The sequence below is a fragment of the Silurus meridionalis genome, chromosome 3, assembly GCF_014805685.1.
Source record: "Silurus meridionalis isolate SWU-2019-XX chromosome 3, ASM1480568v1, whole genome shotgun sequence".
NCBI classification, from domain to species: Eukaryota; Metazoa; Chordata; class Actinopteri; order Siluriformes; family Siluridae; genus Silurus; species Silurus meridionalis.
Window position 1 is genome coordinate 25,906,326 of NC_060886.1, and position 25,516 is coordinate 25,931,841.

At 39.2% G+C, this 25,516-nt stretch overlaps 1 protein-coding gene across 6 annotated transcripts in view; it reads left to right on the forward strand.

The window, feature by feature from the left end:
- lrch1 (leucine-rich repeats and calponin homology (CH) domain containing 1) overlaps positions 1–25,516 on the forward strand; it is a 64,698-nt gene that overhangs the window by 13,647 nt on the left and 25,535 nt on the right. For all 6 annotated transcript variants that reach the window (XM_046845025.1, XM_046845027.1, XM_046845026.1 and 3 more), the window contains exons 2-13: positions 11,445–11,589; positions 12,248–12,374; positions 16,125–16,230; positions 17,669–17,805; positions 17,888–18,018; positions 18,899–18,986; positions 19,245–19,350; positions 22,468–22,544; positions 23,980–24,047; positions 24,907–24,969; positions 25,064–25,141; positions 25,401–25,437. In XM_046845025.1, coding sequence (XP_046700981.1) covers positions 11,445–11,589; positions 12,248–12,374; positions 16,125–16,230; positions 17,669–17,805; positions 17,888–18,018; positions 18,899–18,986; positions 19,245–19,350; positions 22,468–22,544; positions 23,980–24,047; positions 24,907–24,969; positions 25,064–25,141; positions 25,401–25,437 — 1,163 coding nt within the window. The remainder of the gene's footprint in view (positions 1–11,444; positions 11,590–12,247; positions 12,375–16,124; positions 16,231–17,668; positions 17,806–17,887; positions 18,019–18,898; positions 18,987–19,244; positions 19,351–22,467; positions 22,545–23,979; positions 24,048–24,906; positions 24,970–25,063; positions 25,142–25,400; positions 25,438–25,516) is intronic.

Sequence of the window (25,516 nt, forward strand, 5' to 3'; positions counted from 1 at the left end):
TTGTGTGGATACATTTTTTGTCCAAGCAGCCTTTACAATAGTTAAAAATTTAACAGCAGTTACAGTTTCGGTGTGAAAACAGGAAGCAAAAAAGTTCTAATCTGTATTAAAGATATATGTTCTATACTGCAATAATAAATGCTTGAACATGTGCCTCAGATTTCTACTTCTTGTTGATTTAAACAGTTACAGTCATGGCAGTGTGATAAAAATAATAATCATGAGGAGGCATGTATGAAGCATGGGGACTGTTCTCCTGTTAGTCAGTTGTGCTGTGAAACTTACACAGCTTTTTCTCAAACTCAGCGTGTACAGATTTTATTGCACAGTCTAGCCACTCCAGTGCCGTGGTGTTAATGATCTCCACCTATAAGCACACACGCAATAACTTCATACTGTTGTGTGTTTATTTTGCTTTTAAGACTAACAGTTTGCGTTGTGTTAAAAACCTCTGAAGCAGAAATGAGAAAATGCGCGCACACACACACACACACACACACACACACACACACACACACACACACACACACACACACACACACACACACTCTGTCATTATCCTTTCTATCTGGGTGGAGCTTCTTTGTGTGGCTAAGGTTTATAGCAGCTCAGAAAACAGGGATATGAACATGTCTAGGGTGTGTGTGTGTGTGTGTGTGTGTGTGTGTGTGTGTGTGTGTTTGCTGATGCACCACATTCTTCAGCATGCCCACTCCAGCTGTGATGGTGGAGGCAACGATTGAGTTGTGGGAATAATTGTACTTTTGTAATTGTACCCTGTTTGTGTGTGTGTATGGGTGACAGTGAGAATGAAAGGCAATTATTTACTATTACCTAATTATTGGCAGCTATGTCTTGGTGATTGTGTGTGTGCGCGTGTGTGTGTGGACAGGCAACTAGCCTGTTCATTTGATGTTTGTTCATTTCTGTATCTTTTGTTTAAGCTCAAGTGTGTGGAAGAATGTAGTGGCAGAAAAAGAGTGTCACAAACAAGACAGAGAACGAATGAGAACTAAAGATATGAAATAGATAGGTAAGGGTTGCAGGAGGGATCTGAAAGAGAACCAGTGATGAGAGAGAGAGAGAGACACATAGGAAGAAAAAGAGATCCAGGTTGACATAAAAACAAGAGAGTGAAATGTGAGGTGGGCCATTGTTTTGAATAATGTGCAAATGTTTTTAGATTGATAGCTAAGGAAGTTGGGGGCAGAATAAATAACTTTGGAACACGTTGACATGATTTGTCAGTTTGTTGCAGTGTGAATGTGTGTGGAGCATGCTGAAAAAGGTAACTGCCATTAGTTAGTACCATTGACGCAATGATGCTAGCTTAGTCTGCAACGTTGTTTTGGAAGGTGGCCTTAGTCGACTTCCTATAGTGCATCAGCATTTCTTTCTCAGGAAAAGCGACACACATCCACTTAGCCATCCACTTGATGTAAAAGAAAACTTGGTTTATAACCTAGTCCACCTTCTTTATTGCACCATGGTCTAGTTATGATACTTAGTTAATTTTAGGAGCTTTTAGAACATTATTAAAGAAAACACATTATACAAATCTCCAAGGCCAGATCTTGACTATAAGACTTGGAAACTCCACTATAGGAATACACTCTGCCAAATGCCCACTAGTTAAGATTTATTTAACACGAGTGACATTCCAATTTCGAGTGTTCCAAGCAATATTACTGGATGCACTGTGACATGGAGGAAAAAAAAAAGAGTGTCTTATTCAAACACATAGGCATGTGTTTGAATGTGCGTCAGTGCAGGAGGGCCTGATGGATCAGTGTTTTGCTCCAATATATATCCATCTTATCTATAAAGTGCACCAGTCCCTTTTTTAAACACATTGCCCACAATGTGATTCTGGACCCCCTATGCTTCACAGTTGGTATTCTTCTGATTAAAAGTTGCACCCATTTTTCTCTTCAGTTTGGCTTTTTTATGCTGTATAAACTGTATTGTTAATACTAAATTTAGTTATTATTCTGGTTTCAGCTGTTCCAATCAAGGCAAAAAAATATTAGGATAAAATATAGGAAATTCACCTGCACCTTCGCCCCTTACCACTTCTTCTAAATTGTACCCTATTTCTTACAAATTTTCTATTTTAGATTTTATACATCAGTCTAAGTCTTCTACTTGCTCCCTGGATCCTCTTCACATGGTTCTGGTTAAAGCCGGTCTTCCCTCTCTTATCCTCTTATTTCTGCTATTATTTGCTCCTCTCTTACCACTGGCATTGTTCCTATGGCTCTTAAAACAACCGCTATTACTTGCATTTTGAAAAAATCCAAGGTGTCTACACTGAAACTAATGAACTTTAAACAGGCTTTAACGAAAGTCAGTGTCTGTTACACGGTGTAACGGGTGAAATATGTTGTGGCTCCTTTAAGAGCAGAGCGGCATTTTGGGAATAGCCTGCCGCCGCATTTTTCCGGTATTAATGCATGTGTGCAAGACCGAGGAATATGTCCTTATTATTTTCTGATGCTCATTTCTAAGTTTCTTTGACTAACCCGTAATGCAGTTGCCAAGAAAAATTAAAAAGCACGAGTTTTGGAAACCTGTCTGTGCTCATGATTTTTGTTGCAACTGGAGTTAGCGAGCTATCCCATGACCTAGATTCAGCGCGTTACAACGGCTTGTATCTAAACAGTAGCCTACCAAGAAAGTCATAACTATTTCTCTCGAGAGTTTATCTTGTGGCATCGTCGTGCATTTAAAAATCACCATCGGTGAAGCTTTTCTCCTGATGCCGTTCAGGCCAGAACACAGGTGAAGTGTGTGTTTTTATGCCCGGTTGTTGTCAGCGTGATGAATGATTCTCTTTTCCCTTTGACAATGCGAGTGAGAGGCAGGTCAAACGCCAGAGGAACCTCATCCATATTTATGATGTGGTGCAGCCCGATTCAGTGGGAGCGCATCTGATTTAATATAAAGAGTTTCATTAGTTCATCTGAACCCGTTCTCAATTTCATTGGTCTAATGTTTTGGTGCTCAGTTTTTTGGCTTGAAGTTTGTGAAACCGGGAAAAACGGAGGAAAAATCCATAAATAAGCCGCTTCGTTGTTTAAGAACGGGGTTTCGAAACATGGAAAAAAGTAGCGGCTTATAGTTTGGAAAATACGGTAATGACCTTCTCATGGCAGCGGATTCTCGGAATTCATGGATCAGGATAAGAAAACCGATCCTCTACCAGATACCCTTCAGGTCCGGGCCCTGGTGAATATGCCCTAGACAAGGGCTACTTATTGAAACAATCCCCACTGGGTCACCATCGTTGAGGAACACCGGGACCTTTTTGATGATTTCGTTGCCTCACACCCTGATCTTGCTTGGCTTCCCCTGGCTTCAAAAGCACAACCCCTACTTGGACTGGTCTATTGGCCAGGTACTTGAGTTGGGAACCTATAGTCAATCCCACTGTCTCGCATAATCTTTCCCCACACCACTCTCGTGTTCCCCACAGACTTCGCCTGACCTCAGGTCTGTCTCCCCAGCCTACCACGACCTTGTTGCAGTGTTCAGTAAAGCCCAGGCCTTTTCCTTATCCCCCCCAATCCACACTTTATTTACACAATTAATCTTTCGCCCGGAACTACTTCTCTCTTTGACACGCTATGACACCCTAGCATGTGGCCATGATCCAATATATTCAACACTCCCTTGCTGCTGACATCATCCACCCTTTCTCCTCCCCTGCAGGTATTGGATTTCTTTTTTGTGGTGAAAAAAGCCTCCATCCGTGCATCCACTATCAGGGGTTTAAAGGCCTTCATGGTCAAGAACTGTTACCCGTCGCCCCTGTTGTTCCTTCCGCATCTCTCCAAGGCTACTCTAGACCTTAGGAACGCCTACCACATTTTGTCTGCGTCCAGGAGGGGGATCAGTGGGAAACAGCGTTCAACAATGCGTCTGGGCATATTACACCATTACGGGATTGTCTACCTGGATAACATCCTAGTGTTCTCGTGCTCCATCGATTTACACATCCAGCACATGCATTCAGAAGTGTTGGGCAGCTCTCCCAGAATGGGTTATATTTCAAGGCGGAGAAGTGTGAATTCCATGTCTCGAGCACCGCCTTTCTCAGGTTTGTCCTCTCAGCCAGAAATATCCAGATGGACCCGACCAGGATTTAGGTGGTGATGGACTGGCCCTAACCCAACAATCTGGAAGCAATTAAAGAGGTTCTTGGGATTCGCCAATTTTTACCCGTGGTTCATCAGGGGCTATAGCTTTGTCGTGGCCCCCCTTTACCAACTTACCTCCATGCAACAGGCTTTCAGCTGGACCCCAGTGGCTGAATGGGCCTTTACCAAGTTTAGAGTCTCTTCACCTCTGCCTCTGTCCTGGCCCTTCCAGATCCTTCCAGCCAATTCGCGGTAGACATGGACGCCTCTGATCTGGGGGTCGATGCAGTTCTTTCTTAGACGCCCGGAACAATAGCTTGTACCCATGTGCCTTCTTTTCTTGCCACCTCAGTCTGGCTGAACATAAGTACCCCATCGGTTAATGGGAGCTCTTGGCAGTCAAGGAGTGCCATCACTGGCTAGAGGGGTCTGAAGTATCTGCTGTCAGCTAAGCGACCAAACCCACTGTTGGCCAACCTGTCCCTGAGGGCTGCCCACCACAGAAACTATACGGTCACAGTTCTCCCTTTTTTCTGTCACCTGGGCACCCCTCACACCTTGACAGTCCTCTTACAAAGTTTTTGGTGACCTTCTGTTCGTAGGGACATTCGTGAATTCCACGCCACCTTCCCTGTGTGTGCCTGACACTCCCAAGGGGTGTCCCAAAGGGCTCCTTTGTCCCCTTTCTGTCCCCCAACATCCTTGGTTGCACATTGCCGTAGACTTAATTCTCCAGTTCCAGTTCTCCAAAATGGGTCACTTTTCCCCCTACCATAACTACCCTCCAAAAAAGAAACTGCTCAGCTCCTGCTCAAACACACTTTTTGCCTGCATGGCTTGCCTCAGGACATTGCCTTCGATCAGGGGCCCCTTCCTCAGCTCATTCAGTCGTCTTTTGGGCATTTATGTCAGTCTCTCCTCAGGATTCCATCCTCAAACCAATGGCCAGATGGAAAGGCTTAACCAGGAACCAAAGACTAGCCTCCACATCCTCTGCACCCAAAACTCCCCCACCTGGTCCAAAAAACTTTTCAGGGCTGAATGCATGCATAATACTCTGCCCACTGCTGGAAGATAGCCAGATAGCACGGGTGAACGATAGCCCATGTGGACCTCCTTAAGTCCTCTTGAGCTACGAGCTATGGGATCAAACTCCCCAGAATCCATTGGATTTATGCGACATGTCTATGCATGCTCTCTCGTTTTTGGTTTTGATTTACGGAATCTTGCTTCCTCTCTTACTCTGACTCTAATCTGTTTGCCGGCTCCCTACCTCGGACCGTTTCAGACTGTACTCTGTCGTAAGCTCCCATCCCCTGCTTCGCACACCCTGTGTTTCCAGGACCAAGTGTTCATGAGTATTCAGACAGACACTTTTTACTCTGCCCGTGGTTTAACTTTTTAGACTCTCTTTCCTTTCCAATGGCGTCCTGCATTTGTGTCTTTCTTGGAAGCTAGATCTGACAGAAAAAAAGTATACTCATGATTTATGTGTGTGGAATTGTGAGTTTAAATATTCAATAACATTTTATTTGTATAGCGGACATTGCCTCAAAGCAGCTTTTCACAGATAAAGTGATAAGGTTATATTTTTACTATTGCATATAAGGTAGTTCTTTATAATTGTTCATCCATGTCAGTGGCAACTGTGGCAAGGAAAAAACTCCCTGAGATGGTATGAGGAAGAAACCGTGAGAGGAACCAGACTCAAAAGGGAACCTGTGTCTATTCATTGCAGTCCCATTGTTGAGGTGTGCAGTAATAGGTGCGTAAATGCTGAACTTTTCATGCACCCTGTAGTCCTGAGCCATTGTAGACTGCTGCTATTAATTACATTCTGAAACAATTGTTGCTCAGCAGCTTCAAGGATCTTAAGGCTGTTTGTGTGGAACTATCTCCAGTGGTCTCAATTGTGAAGGGCTCCATCTAGAGGTCGGATGTTGAACCTGAACACTAATTGGAAGGCTGAAATATCTGCCCCTTGCTGTAGTCTTCAGTATTTTAGGTACCAACAAATAGCCTGCAGCATTGTTCTAATTAGGTGTAGTGCATCATAATTTATCAAAAGTTGGCTCAAATCAGTGCTTTATACGTTCGTAGTAGCAGTATGTAATCAATGCTTGATTTAGTTAGGAGCCATATTTATGCACTTACTAGAAGAGAACACTCAGACAGTAAAGTGTTACAGTAGTCTAATCTCTATGTAACAAATGCATGAAAATATTTTTCTGCATACTGTAATGACAATATATTTATTTTTTTAAACTATATTTACCACTTTAACCAGTGCTGTCTTTGTGCTATGAATGATCCATGCCATAAATGTTATTCCTAAGTAGATAGAACTGCTGTGCTACAACCTTTTATAGAATCTTGGAGATTAATGGGAGGTTTGATATTGGACTGTAGTTGGACAGATGACCGGGGTCAAGGACAGGTTTCCTAATTAGAGTTATTTAGTTAAATAACCAATGCTAATGGAAGAGTGTATTGTATTTAGAATAGGTTCAATTACTTATAGAAATATCTTTTTTGAGGAAACATGTAGGTAAAGGATCTTGAACAAACATATTCTATTCCTAGTAAATTCTTTCTACAGTACTTCTGTACAAAGATCTAGGATTATGCTTGTTATTTTCTATGAGATTAGACAAATATGCTGATCTAGCAGCACTGAGCTTTTCTATAACTCAGGGCTCTCCTTCCATGTGATTTGAAATACTGACAATTTAGTTTTGCCATTTATGTTTTTTGCTAATTTCCAAATAGTCTGTTTTAAGGTGTGCATATGATCATTATACCATGGTGCTATTATTTTTCTTTTTAATAATTGTATTTTTAAAGAGGAGGTACATTAACTAGGGTGTAACAGAATGTTTATTCTAGACATTTAATAGTCCAGTCAAGCTCTGCGGGGTCAGACGGTCATCTAATGTCCGGGAGATTGTCTTTAGCCTGCATATATGTATATTGTCAGAAATAATGGTTTAAAAAAATTCTAATTTAAAAGTCTAGACAGGAAAATCAGCCCCATTTTCCAGAAAAAAAATTACACTTTTTTTTTATGACCTTGTAGTGTTTTTCCACAAAAAATGCAAAATAATATGCATTAACATATATTTAGTAGCAGTAAGGGTCAATGAATTTTTATTTATTTTTTTATAACCTTGTAACCTATTTAAAGACATTGGGGAGTTTGGGTTTTGGTTTTAAATCAACCAAGCCTTTCATCAGCTTACTTGTAATTATAATAACTGAAACCAGCTGAGCATATTCTACATTTCTGAACATTTGGTCATGTATCTGAATAAGTACTGCTCAAATTTCACTTTTAAAACATTTCAAACTTTTCAAATTGTTTTTGCATTTTTTTTATGTGGCAGGAGATTCTATTTTGTAATGAAGGCATAAAAAAGGATTGCTTGACACTTATGTAGCAGAAGGATCAAGCGAATTATTGACTACAATGTGAATGCAAATTAGGTGTAAAAAAATATGAATTAAAAAAAAGGAATTGGTTTTTTCAAGGTTGCTTTAGTAGCTGAGCATTTAATTCTGTATTGTGAGGTGATACACTGCAATTTACATTTGTTTAATTTTTATTTGTATAGCGCTTTTAACAATGAACATTGTCTCAAAGCAGCTTTACACAGATAATGTGGTGATTAAAAGAATATGAATATGTTCTTTATAAGTAAGTTTGTCCCTGATAAGCAGCTGATGGCGACTGTGGCGAAGGAAAAACTCCCCGAGATGGCATAAGGAAGAAATCTTGAGAGGAACCAGACTCAAGAGGGAACCCATCTTAATCTGGGTTGCACCGAATGTCCATTTATAGCAGATATACAATGTTGCGGGGTACAGTGATGATGATCAGAAGTGAAAAGTAGTCCTGAGTCAGTGTAGCAGTCTGTTGACATTAACTACAGTCCAAGCCATCCTCAAAGCGCCTTTCATGGAACCACCCAAGGCGTTGATAAGAAACCGTCCCAAGCTGCACAGAGTGGCCTCCAATCGAAGAGAACACTATCCAGAGGCAGGCCTGGACAAAGTGGGTAGATCCACAGAGGGGAGAGGGGCAGGAACAGTGGTTACTGGAGCCTCAGGAGCATGTTTAACTGGACCGAGAGAGAGAGAGAGATGGAGAGAGAGAGAGAGAGATTGAGAGAAGAGGGGTGACGGGAAGAGAAGGATATGGATTATTATGTGTCTTTATTGTTGTATGAAAGTTAATATCGCTGTACAGTTTGGACTCCGGCAAGACTCGCTATGGCAGCATAACTAAAAGTGAGATCTCTGGGATAAGAGACGACCCACCACACCAACGTCAACAAACCTGAATGAACGTGTGAATGTGAGGGGACGACAGCATACAAATATCCCAGTTCACCAAACACTCTATATCCATGTTCCCTCCAGATCTGAGCCTTTACCTAAGAAAAAAATCTACTGAAAAAGACTTGACTAAATAAATACATTTTCAACCTCGACTTGAACACTGAGACTGTGTCTGAGTCCCGAACACTGATTGGAAGGCTGTTCCAAAACTGTGGGGCTTTATAAGAGAAAGATCTGCCCCCTGCTGTAGTCTTCATTATTTAAGGTACCAACAAATTTCGGAGAAGCCGAAAGAAAGTTTAGTAGTATATTATAATCAATGCGAGATTTGATTGGGAGCAGTGTAGACTGATTAAAATAGGGGTGATGTGCTCATATTTTCTAGATATAGGGATGACTCTTGCTGCTGCATTCTGAACTAACTTAAGCTTATTTATGCACTTACTCGAACTCCCGTTTAGTGAAAGTATGCTTAGCTATTACAAAAGTATCTTTATTACATTACTACACTATATTTCAAATGTATTAGGCTATTAGTGTTTAGACTGCGGTGAGAATAAATAAATTTACAAAAAGGGATTAAATAGAAAGGTTTTCAGTTGAAAAACAAAGGGGTTATGCTGAACTGCACACTACCAGAACAGTATGTAAGAAAGGTATTGGTAGCCAACTTCAAGACTAACTCTTGTTCCTACATGTTAGATACATGTTATCCTGTTATATAAGCTGTAACAGAACAGGAAATCCCTATCGACCCACAATTTTAGTAAGGGAAAACAATTTAGCAAGCTAGTCTTTCCTACCTTTTACCTACTTATTTTTAAGTTCTTTGATTTCATTGTACTCAACAAAGTACTATTGCAGTGAACTATGTAATTAAATGTAGTAATGAGAGTATTTGTTATACTCCACCCATGTCAACTAGTTATTAATTATAGGTGTAGTTTTTATTTGTTTATTAATTTTAATAGTTTTATTAGATCAGATCACAATCTAGGGGTGTGTGTGTGTGTGTGTGTGTGTGTGTGTGTGTGTGTGTGTGTGTGTGTGTGTGTGTGAGCATGTGTAGACCTGTCATATTTTCTCATTGTATTCTTCTTTCCGTTAGAAACACTTATACTTTACATTTAAACAAGGGTCACCAGGTTATCCTTCTTAATGTCACACCTCCAATACATCTATGCACACATACACTTGCTACTCAATGCCACCATTTAACAATAATATAAATAACGCACAGTATAAATTATTAATTGTAAGCAGATATACACACGCAGCCTACATACAAATATACAAACACGCATAAAACACAAACACGAAAGTCTCATGGTTTTGTGTGTTTGTGTAGAGTTTAGCCAAGCAGCTTGTTGTACCAGTTTTCTGTTTCTAGGATGAGTAAGAGTACTTGTGCGAGTGGGAGTGTGTGGGAGTGTGGAATCGGAATGAATTTGTGTTCCTGATAAATCTGTAAAAAATGCAGCGGATAAAAGTGGCTAAAGAACAAATACATTTACACGCACACGTCTCCATACACACAGACTCGCTCATTATTTGTCATCCGAACAAATGACGTCAGTTTTAGGCATGTACTGTGCCAGCTGTTCCTCTACATCTCCAATTATGGCTCTTAAACCATGGGTCTGTGTGAATATGTGTGTGGCCTTTACTGTTCTTGCTGGCTATGATGTAAGACAGGCTTCCTTGTTGATCTTCCCCTCACAGCCAAGTAACAGTAATATATATTGAAACAATAGCACCCGTGATGTGTGTGTGTGTGTGTTTGTGTGTGCGTGTAAGAGCAGGAGACACAAACGGATAGGTGGGTTTCCCCAAGAATTTTCAGAGGTGTTGCCCTAAAACAATTCTTCACACACACACACACACACACACACACACACACGCACACACACGCACACACACACACACGCACACACGCACACCAATTATTAATGCATCTAATTCACCTATACTTAACCATAAATTAAAAAAACTGTGTTCACCAAGATATAAACACACACACACACACACACACACACACACACACACACACACACGTGCGGGTGCGCACACACACACACACACACACACACACACACACACGTGCGCACACACACACACACACACACACACACAATCGTGCCTCCTCGTGGCACACAGTTGTACTACAGAAAAATACTTGATTAGTCATGTGAAAAAACACACATTACTGTGTCTTTAATGTAAATAATACTTTGAGCATTTTATTAGGTACTCTACTCATTCATGCATTTATCAGCCAATCAAGTGGCAGCAGTGCATGGTTATCATTTTGCAGATTGGGCCATGGTGAAAAAAATGTGATCGCAATTATTAACTGTAAAATAATTGCTGGTGCCAGATAGCATCTGGCTTGCGTATTTCCATATCTGCATATATGATATATATTATATTGAACATACAACAGTCGATTTTGCAAACATCAAAGTAAGCTTACCTGTCAGTTCTATGGATGGTAATGCCTGTTGATGAGAGAGGTCTTTCCAGACTGGTGGAGGTGGTACAATGGTTTGGGAAACGTTTTCTGGGCACACTTTGTATTCATTAACACCAGTTAATGCAACCTGATGCTCGCAAGTCACGACAGAACAGATCCAGTGCGACTGTCCTGAAGTTAGCAAACAAACAGTTTACACAACAGCACTTCATTTAACTACCATTTTCACATGATGAGGATTATACAGTTTTCTGCTTACCGTGCTGATGTTTCGTCTTCATCCATGACACCAGTGCATTTTCTTTTCACGTGCTTGTACATCACTGTGGGACTTACCACAAAGCTCAGCTTTGCATAACTTTTGTGTTTACAAATGTTGTATTTGATATAAAATGCTCCTATGCCTTGCGTTTAATATAAAATTTATAAAAAAAAGTTTTCCTGCTGCTTTAACATTTGTAACCTTAACCTTTTCCTTTTTGTCTTTCTTTTAGACCTTTCAAAGAATCGTTTAACGGAAGTTCCTTCTGAGGTCGCGCGTCTTGTTTCATTAGAAACGCTGAACCTTTATCACAACTGCATCAAAAGCATTCCTGACTCCATCATCAGCCTGCAGTCGCTCACCTCATTAAATATCAGGTATTCATGATCACACACTGGTGTGCTACACAAAAAATAAAAATACACACACGTTACAGTAACACTTAGATGTACATCTTTTACACCACATCCTTTACTAATGTTTCTTACAAGAACCTACAAAAGTCAATGCTGCATGTTTTTGAGAGACTGAAATGGATATTTACCATTTTTGGGAATTTTGCAGGGCAGACCAATAGATTTACAAGTATCTTCAGCAGGATTCGTTATTGTAGATCAGAGCATCAGTGTATAACATCAGATTGTGCTATTTTGCACTCTCAAGACTTACTAAGGGAGACATTCATGTAGTTGTATAGGAATTAAGTCCTTAAAGGCATGACAAAAGAAGAGAAACAACAGGAGCCTTAAGAGAGTCTCACCAGGTTCAATGCACTTATTATAATTAAGAATGCCCACAAACAATGCACATCAACTTACCTTGACTTTTGCATTTCCACAGCACATAATTTATTTCCACAAACCTGTATGTTTATTTCCCTATTGCAAATTTAATTGGAAAAAAAAAGGAAACACGTATACTTTCTTTACAAACCATACTTTCCGAACATCTTAGGAGCAACCACAAAGTGAGCTATTTTAGGCTTTTGGGATGTTGATTGTAACACCACTTTCCTATTGTTTCTGCAATGCGTAGTCGCAACCAGCTGTCAGTGCTGCCGGTGTGTGTGTGTGGTCTTCCTTTGCGAGTCCTCAATGCCAGCAACAACAAACTCAACGCTCTGCCGGAAAGCATTGGCCAGCTCACCCATCTAATGGAATTGGTAAGCGTGTATGAATTATTTATTTTTCCCTCCCCATTACTTTTATATGTACATTCGAAATCTCAGGTTATGTACTGCTGTCTTTGGGTAGCATGCTATATTTTTTTAACATCTCTTTCCCATTTACTGTTATAATCACTTCCATAGTCCTGGGAAGATGTACTATTTGGAGTATGGCTGTGCAGACATGACACAACAATGATATACAGTGAGGAAAATAAGTATTTGAACACCCTGCTATTTTGCAAGTTCTCCCACTTAGAAATCATGGAGGGGTCTGAAATTGTCATCGTAGGTGCATGTCCACTGTGAGAGACATAATCTAAAAAAAAATCCAGAAATAACAATGTATGATGTTTTAACTATTTATTTGTATGATACAGCTGCAAATAAGTATTTGAACACCTGAGAAAGTCAATGTTAATATTTGGTACAGTAGCCTTTGTTTGCAATTACAGAGGTCAAACGTTTTCTGTAGTTTTCTGGTTTCTGGCCTGTCGCTGAGAAACACGGAGTTTGAGCTCCCTCCAAAGATTCTCTATTGGGTTTAGGTGTGGAGACACCAGAACCTTGATACCTTGGTTATCCTGGCTGTGTGCTTCGGGTCATTGTCATGTTGGAAGACCCAGCCTCGACCCATCTTCAATGCTCTAACTGAGGGAAGGAGGTCGTTCCCCAAAATCTCGCAATACATGGCCCCGGTCATCCTCTCCTTAATACAGTGCAGTCGCCCTGTCCCATGTGCAGAAAAACACCCCCAAAGCATGATGCTACCACCCCCATGCTTCACAGTAGGGATGGTGTTCTTGGGTTGGTACTCATCATTCTTCTTCCTCCAAACACGTTTAGTGGAATTATGACCCAAAAGTTTTATTTTGGTCTCATCTGACCACATGACTTTCTCCCATGAATCCTCTGGATCATCCAAATGGTCATTGGCAAACTTAAGACGTGCCTGGACATGTGCTGGTTTAAGCAGGGGAACCTTCCGTGCCATGCATGATTTCAAACCATGACGTCTTAGTGTTTTACCAACAGTAACCTTGGAAACGGTGGTCCCAGCTCTTTTCAGGTCATTGACCAGCTCCTCCCGTGTAGTTCTGGGCTGATTTCTCACCTTCCTTAGGATCATTGAGACCCCACGAGGTGAGATCTTGCATGGAGCCCCAGTCTGAGGGAGATTGACAGTCATGTTAAGCTTCTTCCATTTTCTAATGATTGCTCCAACAGTGGACCTTTTTTTACCAAGCTGCTTGGCAATTTCCCTGTAGCCCTTTCCAGCCTTGTGGAGGTGTACAATTTTGTCTCTAGTGTCTTTGGACAGCTCTTTGGTCTTGGCCATGTTAGTAGTTTGATTCTTACTGATTGTATGGTGTGGACAGATGTCTTTATGCAGCTAATGACCTCAAACAGGTGCATCTAATTTAGGATAATAAATGTAGTGGAGGTGGACATTTTAAAGGCAGACTAACAGGTCTTTGAGGGTCAGAATTCTAGCTGATAGACAGGTGTTCAAATACTTATTTGCAGCTGTATCATACAAATAAATAGTTTAAAAATCATATATTGTGATTTCTGGATTTTGTTTTTTTAGATTATGTCTCTCACAGTGGACATGCACCTACGATGACAATTTCAGACCCCTCCATGATTTCTAAGTGGGAGAAATTGCAAAATAGAAGGGTGTTCAAATACTTATTTTTCTCACTGTATATACTTATTTAGCTTCATGGGACCACCATTAGTAGGAAACTGGGCAAAAACTATATCCTATTTAACTTTACTGGGCAAAAACTATATCCGTTGGTGTGGTGCAAAGCAAAAACTATTGCTAAGAACTTTGTGAACCCCTTAGAATTTTCTATATTTCTCCATAAATATAACCCAATCAGATTCTCACAAGTTCTCAAAGTAGATAAAAAGTGAACCTAATCAAACAAATGAAAGAAAATATACTTGGTCACTTATTTATTGAGAAAAATGATCCAATAATACATATCTGTGGCAAAAGTATGTAAAGCATTAGGCTTAGTAGTTAATTCGAAGGTAACTTTAGAGTCTGTTTTTAATCAATTGTATGACAATTGTCATCACTGGTAGGTGTCAGTGAGTGCTCTGTTTTATGTAATCAAAGTCTGATCTTCAGAACAGAGGCTGTTCTCTGTTCTAGCACCGAGGTGGTGGAATGAACTTCCCCTAGATGTCCGTACATCAGAGTCCCTGATTATCTTCAAGCGACGACTGAAGACCTACCTCTTCTTGAAATAACTAAATTAGCACTTTCCAAGTTTGTAGAATTCGAGTTATATTTATATTTGATTTATTCATTACTAGAGATTTAAAGCACTTTTGTACGTCGCTCTGGATAAGGGCGTCTGCTAAATGCCGCAAATGTAAATGTAAATGTAAATGTAAACATGTTCGTGGAAGTGTAGCATGGCCCAAGCAAACAGGATTTTTGAAGAGAAAGTTATTGTTGCCCATCAGGCTAGTTCAAGGTAACAAAACTATTTCTAAAGAGTATGGATTCCATAAAGTCAGACATATTGTTTTCAAATGAAGGAAATTTAAGACCATTGCTACCCTCCCCAGGAATTTTCGACCAATAAAGATCACTCCAAAAGCAAGAAGTTTACAGGGTCAAAAAGGAACCCAGGGTCAATTTCTAAGTAACTTATGTTCGGAAAAAGGAAGCACCACTGTGGAGAGCTTGCTGGAACAGGGTGGAAGAAAGAAGAGACAAGCGACAGGTTCACTAAAAAGAAGAAGGCTTTATTTTCCACAGTCATTCACAGTCATTACTTTCAGTTTTCAGCGTTTAAAATATACACAGACTCAGCTCTGCATTTCTTTCTATCTATCCTCTCTCTCTCTTTCTCTCTTGGCTCCATTTTTCTTTTTCTTTTTTTTTTTTACGTTATCCTCTTTCTTTATCACTGCAACGGTGAACGTTTATATTAAATCACATATGTGTGTGCGATCCTTACCGCTTGCTTCCTTACACGCTGCACTCCATTCACAAACTGCCACCTGCCCACACACCTGCTGCCACAACATTTCATTATAATAAGCTGTGGTGGTATTATGGTGGTAGTATAATGGTTTGGGCCTATTTTTCTTGCATCGGGCCAGGACAGTTTGCCATCAATGAGAAACAATCATTCAGAATTGTACCAGTGAATCTACAGAAAAATGTCTGGATGTCTGTCTGTGAACTACATTTGTGAACTTTAAGACAATGACCCTAAGCCAAAAAAGTCATTTTTCCAAAGAATAGTTAAAGAGGAAAAAAGTTAATGTTTTGACTTGGCCCAGTCAAAGTCCTAACCTCAATTCAATAGAAATGTTTGGAAGGACTTAAAGCAAGCAGCTCATGTGGGGAAACCCAACAACATACCAGAGTTGAAACTGTTGTATACTGAGAAGTCTCAGTCACAGGACTGTTCAACAGTTACCAGAAACATTCAATTGCAGTTATACCAGTCACTAATCGCAAAAGGTCCCTCATTTTTGAGACTCACAGATATGAGATCTGATATGTATAGATAATTCTTCTTAATTAATAATGGTATAATATTTTTGTCTTATTTGTTTAAATCGGTTCATAATTTGTCTACTTTTGACAAAAAAAAAACAGTATTTCGACACGATTTTCTTACTATGTTTCATAATTTTTCATATTGGTTGAAGGCTACATTTTCCAAAGAATAAGTGGATGAAAGCTTATAAGATCTGTGTTGTCCCATTCAGGATGTGAGCTGTAATGAGGTCACAGCTCTCCCGCGCCACATCGGATGCCTCAAGTCTCTCAGAGAGCTCAATGTCCGCAGGAACCTTCTGTGTGTTCTACCTGAAGGTACACAACACTTAGACATAGTACTTTGTGTGTGTGTGTGTGTGTGTGTGTGTGTGTGTGTGTGTGTGTGTGTGTTAAATAAAGTTTTGGTATTAAAGCTGTGTCACCTGAAATAGCACTGGTGAACAAACCAAACTAAAAGTGGATATACAGATGGCAGCACAAGGCTGCATGCACATTCACAGGGAGCACTGACCTTCATAATTATGTGTGCCAAAAGACATCATCTTGTGTACTTTGGGAGCTGGGCAACTGGTGCTATTGTGACCATGTGCTTTACCACATCTGCAATTTCATCATGGACAGCATTTTAGAACAAAAAGCAAGCGTGAAATTGTAAGTAAAACTGGGCAAATCCGCAACAGTTTTCACAGTGGAAGACTCTACAACCAAAAAAGGCAAGGCAGGTCCACAGCTCGACCAAGTACATGCTCATCGTATTTTTTAAAATCCGCGGCATTGTGCATTGAGAATTCGTCCCCAGGGGCCACACCGTCAATAGCGAATTCTACTGACTGGTTTTAGGGTGTCCGAATGAGGACATTAGGCGAAAACGACCTGATCTGTGCGCTCTAGCCCCGAAACTTCATTACCTTCATTACCACAAGCCATTACAAAGACATTTGTTTATTTGTACAGGTTGGAAATTTGGCACACATGTTAAAAAGGGAACTGTTAATTTAACTTCAGCTACGGTACATTTGTATAGTAAATAAAAAATGACAATAAATAAAGTGCATAAAAATAATATTGACTTTGAACAAACAACAACAAAAAACCCTGAAAGTTTTGTTACTCTTTCCACAAATGTTGAGTGAAAATGACTAACCTGTGCTTTAGTCAAATTTACTTCCACTTCCTTCTTTGCTCAGGACTTAAATTATTGTTGCTTCCATTTTACTAGTTAATTGTCACAGCTGCTGAATAAATGATGGCATATGTCCTATAAATAAAATAAATGTGTAGGTAAATCAGGGCATGTTGTAGGCACAAGTATATAAATAGCTGGCATGTATGCAGCTGAAGCAAATTTTCACAGATTATTTTAATATCACATGAATTAATTCAGCATTCAGACATTATTCTGAGTTTACGTTTAGGCCGGTAATAATAAATTGAAAAATAAACTGCATGCATACAATTGAATTAATTTCAGTGAGCAGTATGTCATGGTTATTCTTTTATGAATTAACAAAACCAATATCACCCAAAACTAGAAATGATGGTAATCTAATTGTCTGACAATTATTTGGCTGCTCATCAGGGATAAATACACACTATTCACCTCAACTCTTAAATTCTGTAAAGCTGCTTTGTGACAATGTCTGTTGTGAAATGCAATATAATAATATAAACTTGACGCGTGTGTGTGTGTGTGTGTGTGTGTGTGTGTGTGTGTGTGTGTGTGTGTGTGTGTGTGTGTGTTTATTTTTTACAGATTTGGCAGATCTACCTCTGGTGAAGTTTGATTTCTCCTGCAATAAAGTTTCAACGATTCCCATCTGCTACCGCAAAATGACTCAGCTACAATCATTACATCTAGAAAACAACCCACTTCAGAGCCCTCCAGCACAGGTAACATGCATGAACATACTGCAATAAAAACCCTTGAAATATTAAATATGTGATGGTATTTTAATCTGCTTGTCTGTTTCAGATTTGTATAAAGGGAAAGGTTCACATATTTAAGTACCTTACCATGGAGGCGTGTCGGAGTGACAAGCTGGCCGACGCCCTCTACTTGCCTGTTATGGACCACCTCAGCCTATCACGTCCCACCACTGGCAGGTCAGTGTCATAAACCGCAATGACCACATAACTTTAGACACAGACTTTACACTTAATCTTATCAATCAATCATCTGTCTTATTACAGACTAGTAGTAAAGTAGTAAATATCAAAATTTTAGTTTTCCATGTACCCAGCAATCCCACATTTTTGAGGAATACCAATTGTGGAGAGCTTTCTGGCTCCGAAGAGGATTAAATATTATGCAGATGACAGGGTCAAAAAATGACCGGCTTTATTTTGGCTTTTTACTTTCACCTTTCAGTAATTTTCTTAACATGCACACAAACACACACACCCATATACAGCTCCACTTCTCTCTTTCTCTGTCTAATCTGTTCTCGCACCCCTTTTATCCTCTCACTACTCTAGCACACATTCGTTAAGGCCAACCATATACAGATGTGTGATCAGCTCCACTCACCATTCACAATCCAGTGTTGTCATTCACGTGCCGCTGCTACATAAAACACTGCACTTTTAACAATGGACACTGTCCCAAAGCAGAAATAGCATGCACTCAACATGAATATTTACTTAAAGCAGTCTAATTATCATGACATGCAGGTAGTGGGCAAAATGAAATAAACCTGCTCTGATACTAAAAATACTGACTCAACATGCGTTTCAAGAGGGCAAAATATTATCAAGCATATGGATTTTATTACAAAATTCACAATCCCACAGTATTTGAAGTGGCTGTCATTAATGACATAGATATGTAGAAATATATACGTAATGTGTCTTGTCTCAGGGGAATCATTTTAATAGACTGAGGGTGACATTGGTGCTGAGAGGGAGGGCCAATGAGAGATAGTTTAGATTATGAAGACGAGCTCATCCCTCCCTCTCTTTCTCATTATTTCTTTCTCTCTGTCAGTACGGAGGACATTGATCAGCATAGGAAACTCGACAGCGACTCGGGGGTGGGAAGCGATAATGGTGACAAACGTCTTTCTGCCACAGAGGTATGACTTGTTTGTGTGTGAATGCTTGTGGTGTTATGTTTTCGCCTTGGCAAAAATACATACAAGTGCAATAGAGTACAAAATGCTTTAAAATGAGATTTAGTTGAACTCAGTAGCCCTAATATATTTAGCAACGTTGATTTTTGAAAAAGTATAATATGCAAGATCATTTAAATATAGTGTGTGTGTGTGTGTCTGTGTGTGTGTGTGTGTGTGTGTGTGTGTGTGTGTGTGTGTGTGTGTGTGTGTGTGTGTTAGCCATCTGATGAGGACAGTCTGAGTCTAAATGTCCCAATGTCAAATATCACAGAAGAGGAAGGAATATGTAAAGATGACTCCATCGAGCATCTCAGTTCCCTGACAGGTAACAACACACACACACACACACACACACACACACACTACACATCATACACACAGTAGGAAGTGAAAGGATTGAAACATCCAATTGCTGACACCCAACACACTGGAACCAAAGACAACAGACTGTAATGTAATTCTGTGTGTGTGTGTGTGTGTGTGTGTGTGTGTGTGTGTGTGTGTGTGTGTGTGTGCGTGCCTGAGTCAGGATTTAGGATAGAAAGATACTTGAGAGGAAGTGCCTGTCAGCACACAAGGAAAATAGTGGGAGGGGTAGTAAAATACTTAGAGGAAAGCCAGCTGCACTATATGACTTTCTCAGTCATCTATTTCTCTCTCTCTCTCTCTCTCTCTCTCTCTCTCTCTCTCTCTCTCTCTATATATATCTATATATATATCTATATCTATATATATAGACACACACACACACACACACACACACACACACACACACACACACACCTTATCTCACCCCTTAAATTTCAGCGACTATTTTGGTAGATCCTCTCAAGGGACAATACTATAGAAATTAAATTTGGATATATTTTGAAGTAGTCAATGTGCAGCTTGCATGGCAGTATAGATTTACTGTCCTCTAAAAATAATTCAAAATACAACCATTATTGTCTAAGTAACTGGCAACAGAAGTGAGTACAGCCGAAGTGATAACAGCTGTACGCAAAGCCACATGTCCTTTTCATCAACATTCATTTGTGTATCTTGTACTAGAGCAGTTCAAATTTGGGACTTTGAGTACAATTCTCTCATACTGACTCACCTCATGGCAAAGACATCCTGAAACTGAGTTACAGTACAGTGGCCAGGGTCATACAGAGGTTTTCCAAAACGAGTTCCACTCGGAACAGGCCTCTTCTGAAGCTGGCTCACAAGAAAGCCTACAAAAAGTTTGCTAAAGGCAATCTGTCTAAGAGCCTGAATTACTGGAACCATGTCCTGTGGTCTAATAATACTAAGATTAATTTTTTTTAGAGGACAGTAAATCTGTACTGTTATACAAACTGCACATTGACTATCCAAGTTTCATTTCTATAGTACTGTCCCTTCAGTAGATATACTAAAATGATTGCTGAAATGTGAGGGGTGTACACACTTTTGTGAGATACTGTATATAAATATGTATATATATATATATATATATATATATATATATATATATATATATATATATATATGTGTATATGTGTGTGTGTATATATACATATATATATATATATGTATATATATATATATATATATATATATATATATATATATATATATATATATATATATATATATATACATATATATATATGTGTATATGTATATGTATATAAAATGTGCTGTGCAATGGTTTTTAAAGTGAGATTGTTTAAAAAAAATGTGTTACATTTATATGATGGAAAGTAAACGAACAGAATAGAAATCCAAATTAAGTTAGTATTTGGTGTGACTTAACTTTGTCTTCAATTCTTATACATGCACACATTCAAGGATTTTGTAAGATCAGAGTCAGGCTGAAAACACAGTCATTAACTGAAACAGAAACAGCTGTGTAGGAGGCTTTAAACTAGGTGAGGAACAGACATCTCTGCAACTAAGGAGAGGTTGTGGAGGACCGTTTCATTTTATAGGTCATACACCATGACAAGACTGAGCACATAGAACAACATTGAGTCAGAGACAGATCTGGGGCAGAATACAAAAATTGCTTGTGCACTGACAATTCCCATGAGCACAGTGGGCTCCATTATTCTGAAATGGAAGTGTGGCACAACCAGGATTTTTCCAAGAGCTGTTCACCCAGCAAAACTGAGCAATTAGGAGATAAGGGTCTTAGTTAGAGTGGTGACCAAGAACTCAATGGACACTCTGACAGTATGGAACTAAATTTTCTGGTCTGATGAAAACAAGTGTAGCAGCAGGGAACGTGGACAAGTGTCGGGTTGAGAGTGGAGGCTGATGGTCAGCGGCTAGGGAGTATAGAGATATCCTCAAAAAAACCCTGCTCCACAGTGCTCCAGGCCTCAGTCTGGGCCGAAGGTTCACTGTTGTGCATGACAACAACTCTATATATACAGCCAAGACAACACAGGAGTGGCTTGAACCCTATTGAATATATCTGAAAAGACCTAAAAGGTGCTCTCCACTGATGATCCCATACAACCCGACAGAGCTTGAGTGGATTTGCCTAGAAGAATGGCAGAAAATCCCAAAGTCAAGGTTTGCAAAACTTGTTGCATCATACCCAATAAGACTTGAGGCTGTAATTGCTGCTAAAGTTGCTTTAACTAAGTACTAAGCAAATTGTCTGAATAAATATGTACGTTATAAATCAGATTTTTTATAGAAACATTTTTTACAGACATTTCCGGAATTTTTGAATGCACTATCAATGTAAAGCTGTTTATACCTTCTTACGAATGAATAAAAGCTTTGCATACACTTGGCATCCAGACAGTTAGTTTTTCCAAACATTCAGCTGAATTACTTTGCCATGCCACTTGAAAAACCTTGTTCTATGCTAGTTGGATATTTCTTTTGGGCCTTGCAATCCAGTTCTTTCCAGAGCAGTTCATTAGGATTAAGGTCCAGTGACTAGTCCACCATATGGACTGTTTGCTCTCTAAGTTATGCTTACAAAGCTTGGACTTACTGTATGCTTTGGGTCAATGTCTTGTTGTATGGTGACGTTGGTTCCAATTCTGGACTGAATACGTGGCAGTGTGTGGAATAGTATCCATGTTGGTTCAGTATTCTTTTCACCTGGAATAAATCTCAAACCTTCACTGCTCCAAAAAACCCCAAACCATTAGCTTCCACATTGGTTGTGGAGTTTGCTATCATCTCTCTTTTGCTCTCTCTTCATGTGTCTGCAGCCTTTTTTTTTCCAGTCATACACTGTCTGATTCTTGTATATTTCTTCTTTTTACCAAGTTTGTTGCATAAAAACAAAAGGAACTACATGTGTTTTAAAATGGCAAAAGACGCAATGTTTCCAATCTTTTGACAGGTACTGTAAACACCTGAGAAGCGGAGAGAGAATAAAAGAGCGAGAGATAGAGATATACCAAAAGGTCTTGGTTGCATTAAGATATCATTTGTTTGTTTATTGTCTCAGACCAGAGCCCCTCAGACTCAGGACAGTTTGGCTACAGAGATTCTACCTACACTTCTCGGTTCGTCAACTACATCAAGGTAACTCCTCCTCCTTTAACAGCAATGTGGATAAAGGACAACAGTTTTATAAAAAAGTGAAGTTGTATGTTTCCAGCACCTCTCTTTCTTTAGTCTTTTGAGCTCTTTTGCCGGACAAAATGGGAAAAGTATCATTTTATTGTATAACACTAAAACAGTATGTTTTAATTTGTGTTGTAATTTTATTATACAAAAACTAATATACAAAACAAATTTCATTATACTAATAACTTCAATTAAATAGATTTGATGACGAAACATATCACCCAGCTTAGGATTGGTGACATTTGAGTCTGGTTTTCTCTTAGACTTGTTTCCTCATTTCTATCTCAGATAGTTTTTCCTCAACGTTATTGTTTTATGTTTGCTTATTAGAGACAAACCGATTATTAGAAAATGCATTTTTGCATTTTTTTTCTCTGTTAAGCTGCGCTGTTTTGTCTATTGTAAAAAGTACACATAAAACTACATTGCACTGAGCGCTTATTAAACATCAACCAAAAAGACTTGTCGCACTACTTTTATTCGCTTTTAAAACTGACTCTATTACTTATCGTTTTCAACATTCCGTATTGGCCATTCACTGAATTGCATACTTACATTTGATTTAAAGATCAAAATGAAGAACTACATAAATACAATACAATCACTTGGACCACATTTTTTCCAGTTGTCATCTGTCCATTAAAGGTAAAAGTAGACCGATAATAGTTTTAGAATCTTATCATTGGTTGATTAAAAGTGGAAGCTGATGTGAACTTCTGCTCATTCACTTCAAGGTTCAGTGTGTGAGATGCTTTTATGAACACTATTCTTGTCAGCTCAGACCAGCGTATCCGTTTTTCTTTAATCGTCAGCAAGGTGTTTCAGATTGCAGGTCCTGCACTTACAGGCCTTGATTTTTTTTATCACACCATTCTGTCAAACATCTGTCCAAAAGACACTTTTCCAAATGCTTCTATTTCATTAATACATATTTTTCCTTTGAGTGCACCAATTACCAATGCTAAGGCTATATAACAGTTTTGAACAAAGTCATGGTCTAATTTTGAATAAAGTAGGCCACCCTGGCTCAGATCCTAAATCGTTCTCAATTTTCCCCATTTTAATTTTCATTAATTAAGGTATTGCTTTATTTCTTCCTCTGTTTAAAAACTGCTGCTGACATAAAACTGTAAATCTTCAGGATGCATTTTTTTTGTGTGTGGACTGGAACTGGCAGAGCTCTGTGTATGTGTCTGTGTGTGTATATATATATATGTGTGTGTGTGTGTGTGTGTGTGTGTGTGTGTGTGTGTGTGTGTGTGTGTGTGTGTGTGTGTGTGCCAGCCACTGTGATAACAAAGGACTAGTAAGAATTCTAGACAGCCAGTTCCTTACTGTGCTGTCACATGACAGCTGGAGATGATGTGTGTGTGTGTGTGTGTGTGTGTAGGGTCGAGGTGTTGACTTTGACGAACCCCTCAGAATTGAGGAAGACAGTAACTGGGCAGCAGAGCAATCGTAAGTATTCCTTCTTCAATCCATGATTCAATTCCTCTCTTTTTCCATTTTGTCTGCATTATGCATTGGCTTTTGTCTATATCATTTTACATTTTGGAGCTATTTATTAAAGATATACTGTGATAGAAAAGTGTTAGAGGGAAAACACATGCACCTTCCCAGGTAAAATATTGGTACCCTTAATGGTACCGTCCAACTTCCGGAATAGCACTACTGATATCCTTATTTTTTAACGTTTTAAATATGAATTATTGCTTTTTACAAAACTTAAATGCTGATCTGCTTTTCAGCATGTTCATCTAAATGTTCCTGAGCTTTGAGCAGTTAGAAGCTGGCCACTGTTATTTCTTGAAACTCATAAACTCCTGTCCCCTTCTAGCTAGTAATCTGTATAAATTGACTTGACTCATAAATGAAAAGCCTGTTTTGCCCAGTAAAAAGATCTCTGTAAGGTTATAATTTTGAGAGTAATAATTGGGGTGTCTCATTTATTATTGAATCAGCAGTAGTGGGGAAAAATGTTACACATGTAGAGGAGAAGATTCAGATGAGACAAACTCAACTGTCACATTTTCTTTATTGCTTATAACTTTGCCCTCCTGCTAGTTCCCCACCCATCAGCCAGCTTTACTTGATTGTATGTTAAAACCTGTGAATAACAGGGCTCGTGCTGTGGCATAACACACTCAGAGGAAAGTGCTAGCCATCGTCTTCTGCATAAAAGAGTGCACGGATGCTTGGGATTGGCTGGTTTCTCTGTGATTGACAGGAGAGAGAGTGTCCTACTTTGGAGAAATTGCAGACAGAATTGCACACTTTTCTCTGAGAAGAAATTTTTACCACACTATGTCTCTTACAGGCCAAAGATTAACCTGATCAGCCCACTGAAAGAAGCAGTGGAGCTGTTGCAGAATCCAAACAGGTATTTCACTTTCATAAAATTTCTTTTGCATCGGATGTACAAGCTAATAAAGTGTCACTAATTAGCATAATGCTTTACTATACCATGTGTTTAGAGTGAACATGAGCTCAGCTGATTTGGCTGGAATTAAACTCTACCCAGTGGAAATGGTAACAGTGGACGAATCACTTAAGTAAGTCGCAAGCTACCAGTTAATGCAATAATTATACATCACACACCATATGAACTGTATGTTATTGTTATTAAAGTTAAAAAGCATGAAGTAGCATAAGTGTTTGTGATTCATTGACAAACATCTGTTATTAAAATGAATAAATCACAAAAACATCTGAGGAGTAACAGCACAGCCCATGTGTCTTATTCCTTTTATGTGTTAGACATATATTCTATATATATTACTGTCTTTATATTACATTTTTTTCCTCCCTCAGTGGTCAGGAGAGTGAAGACGGACAGACAACGCCTAAGGTAGTGTCTCATCTGCATCTATGAAATGTAGAGCTGTGCTTATATGTCTAATGTTGAGAATGTACACTGTTCTCAAGAT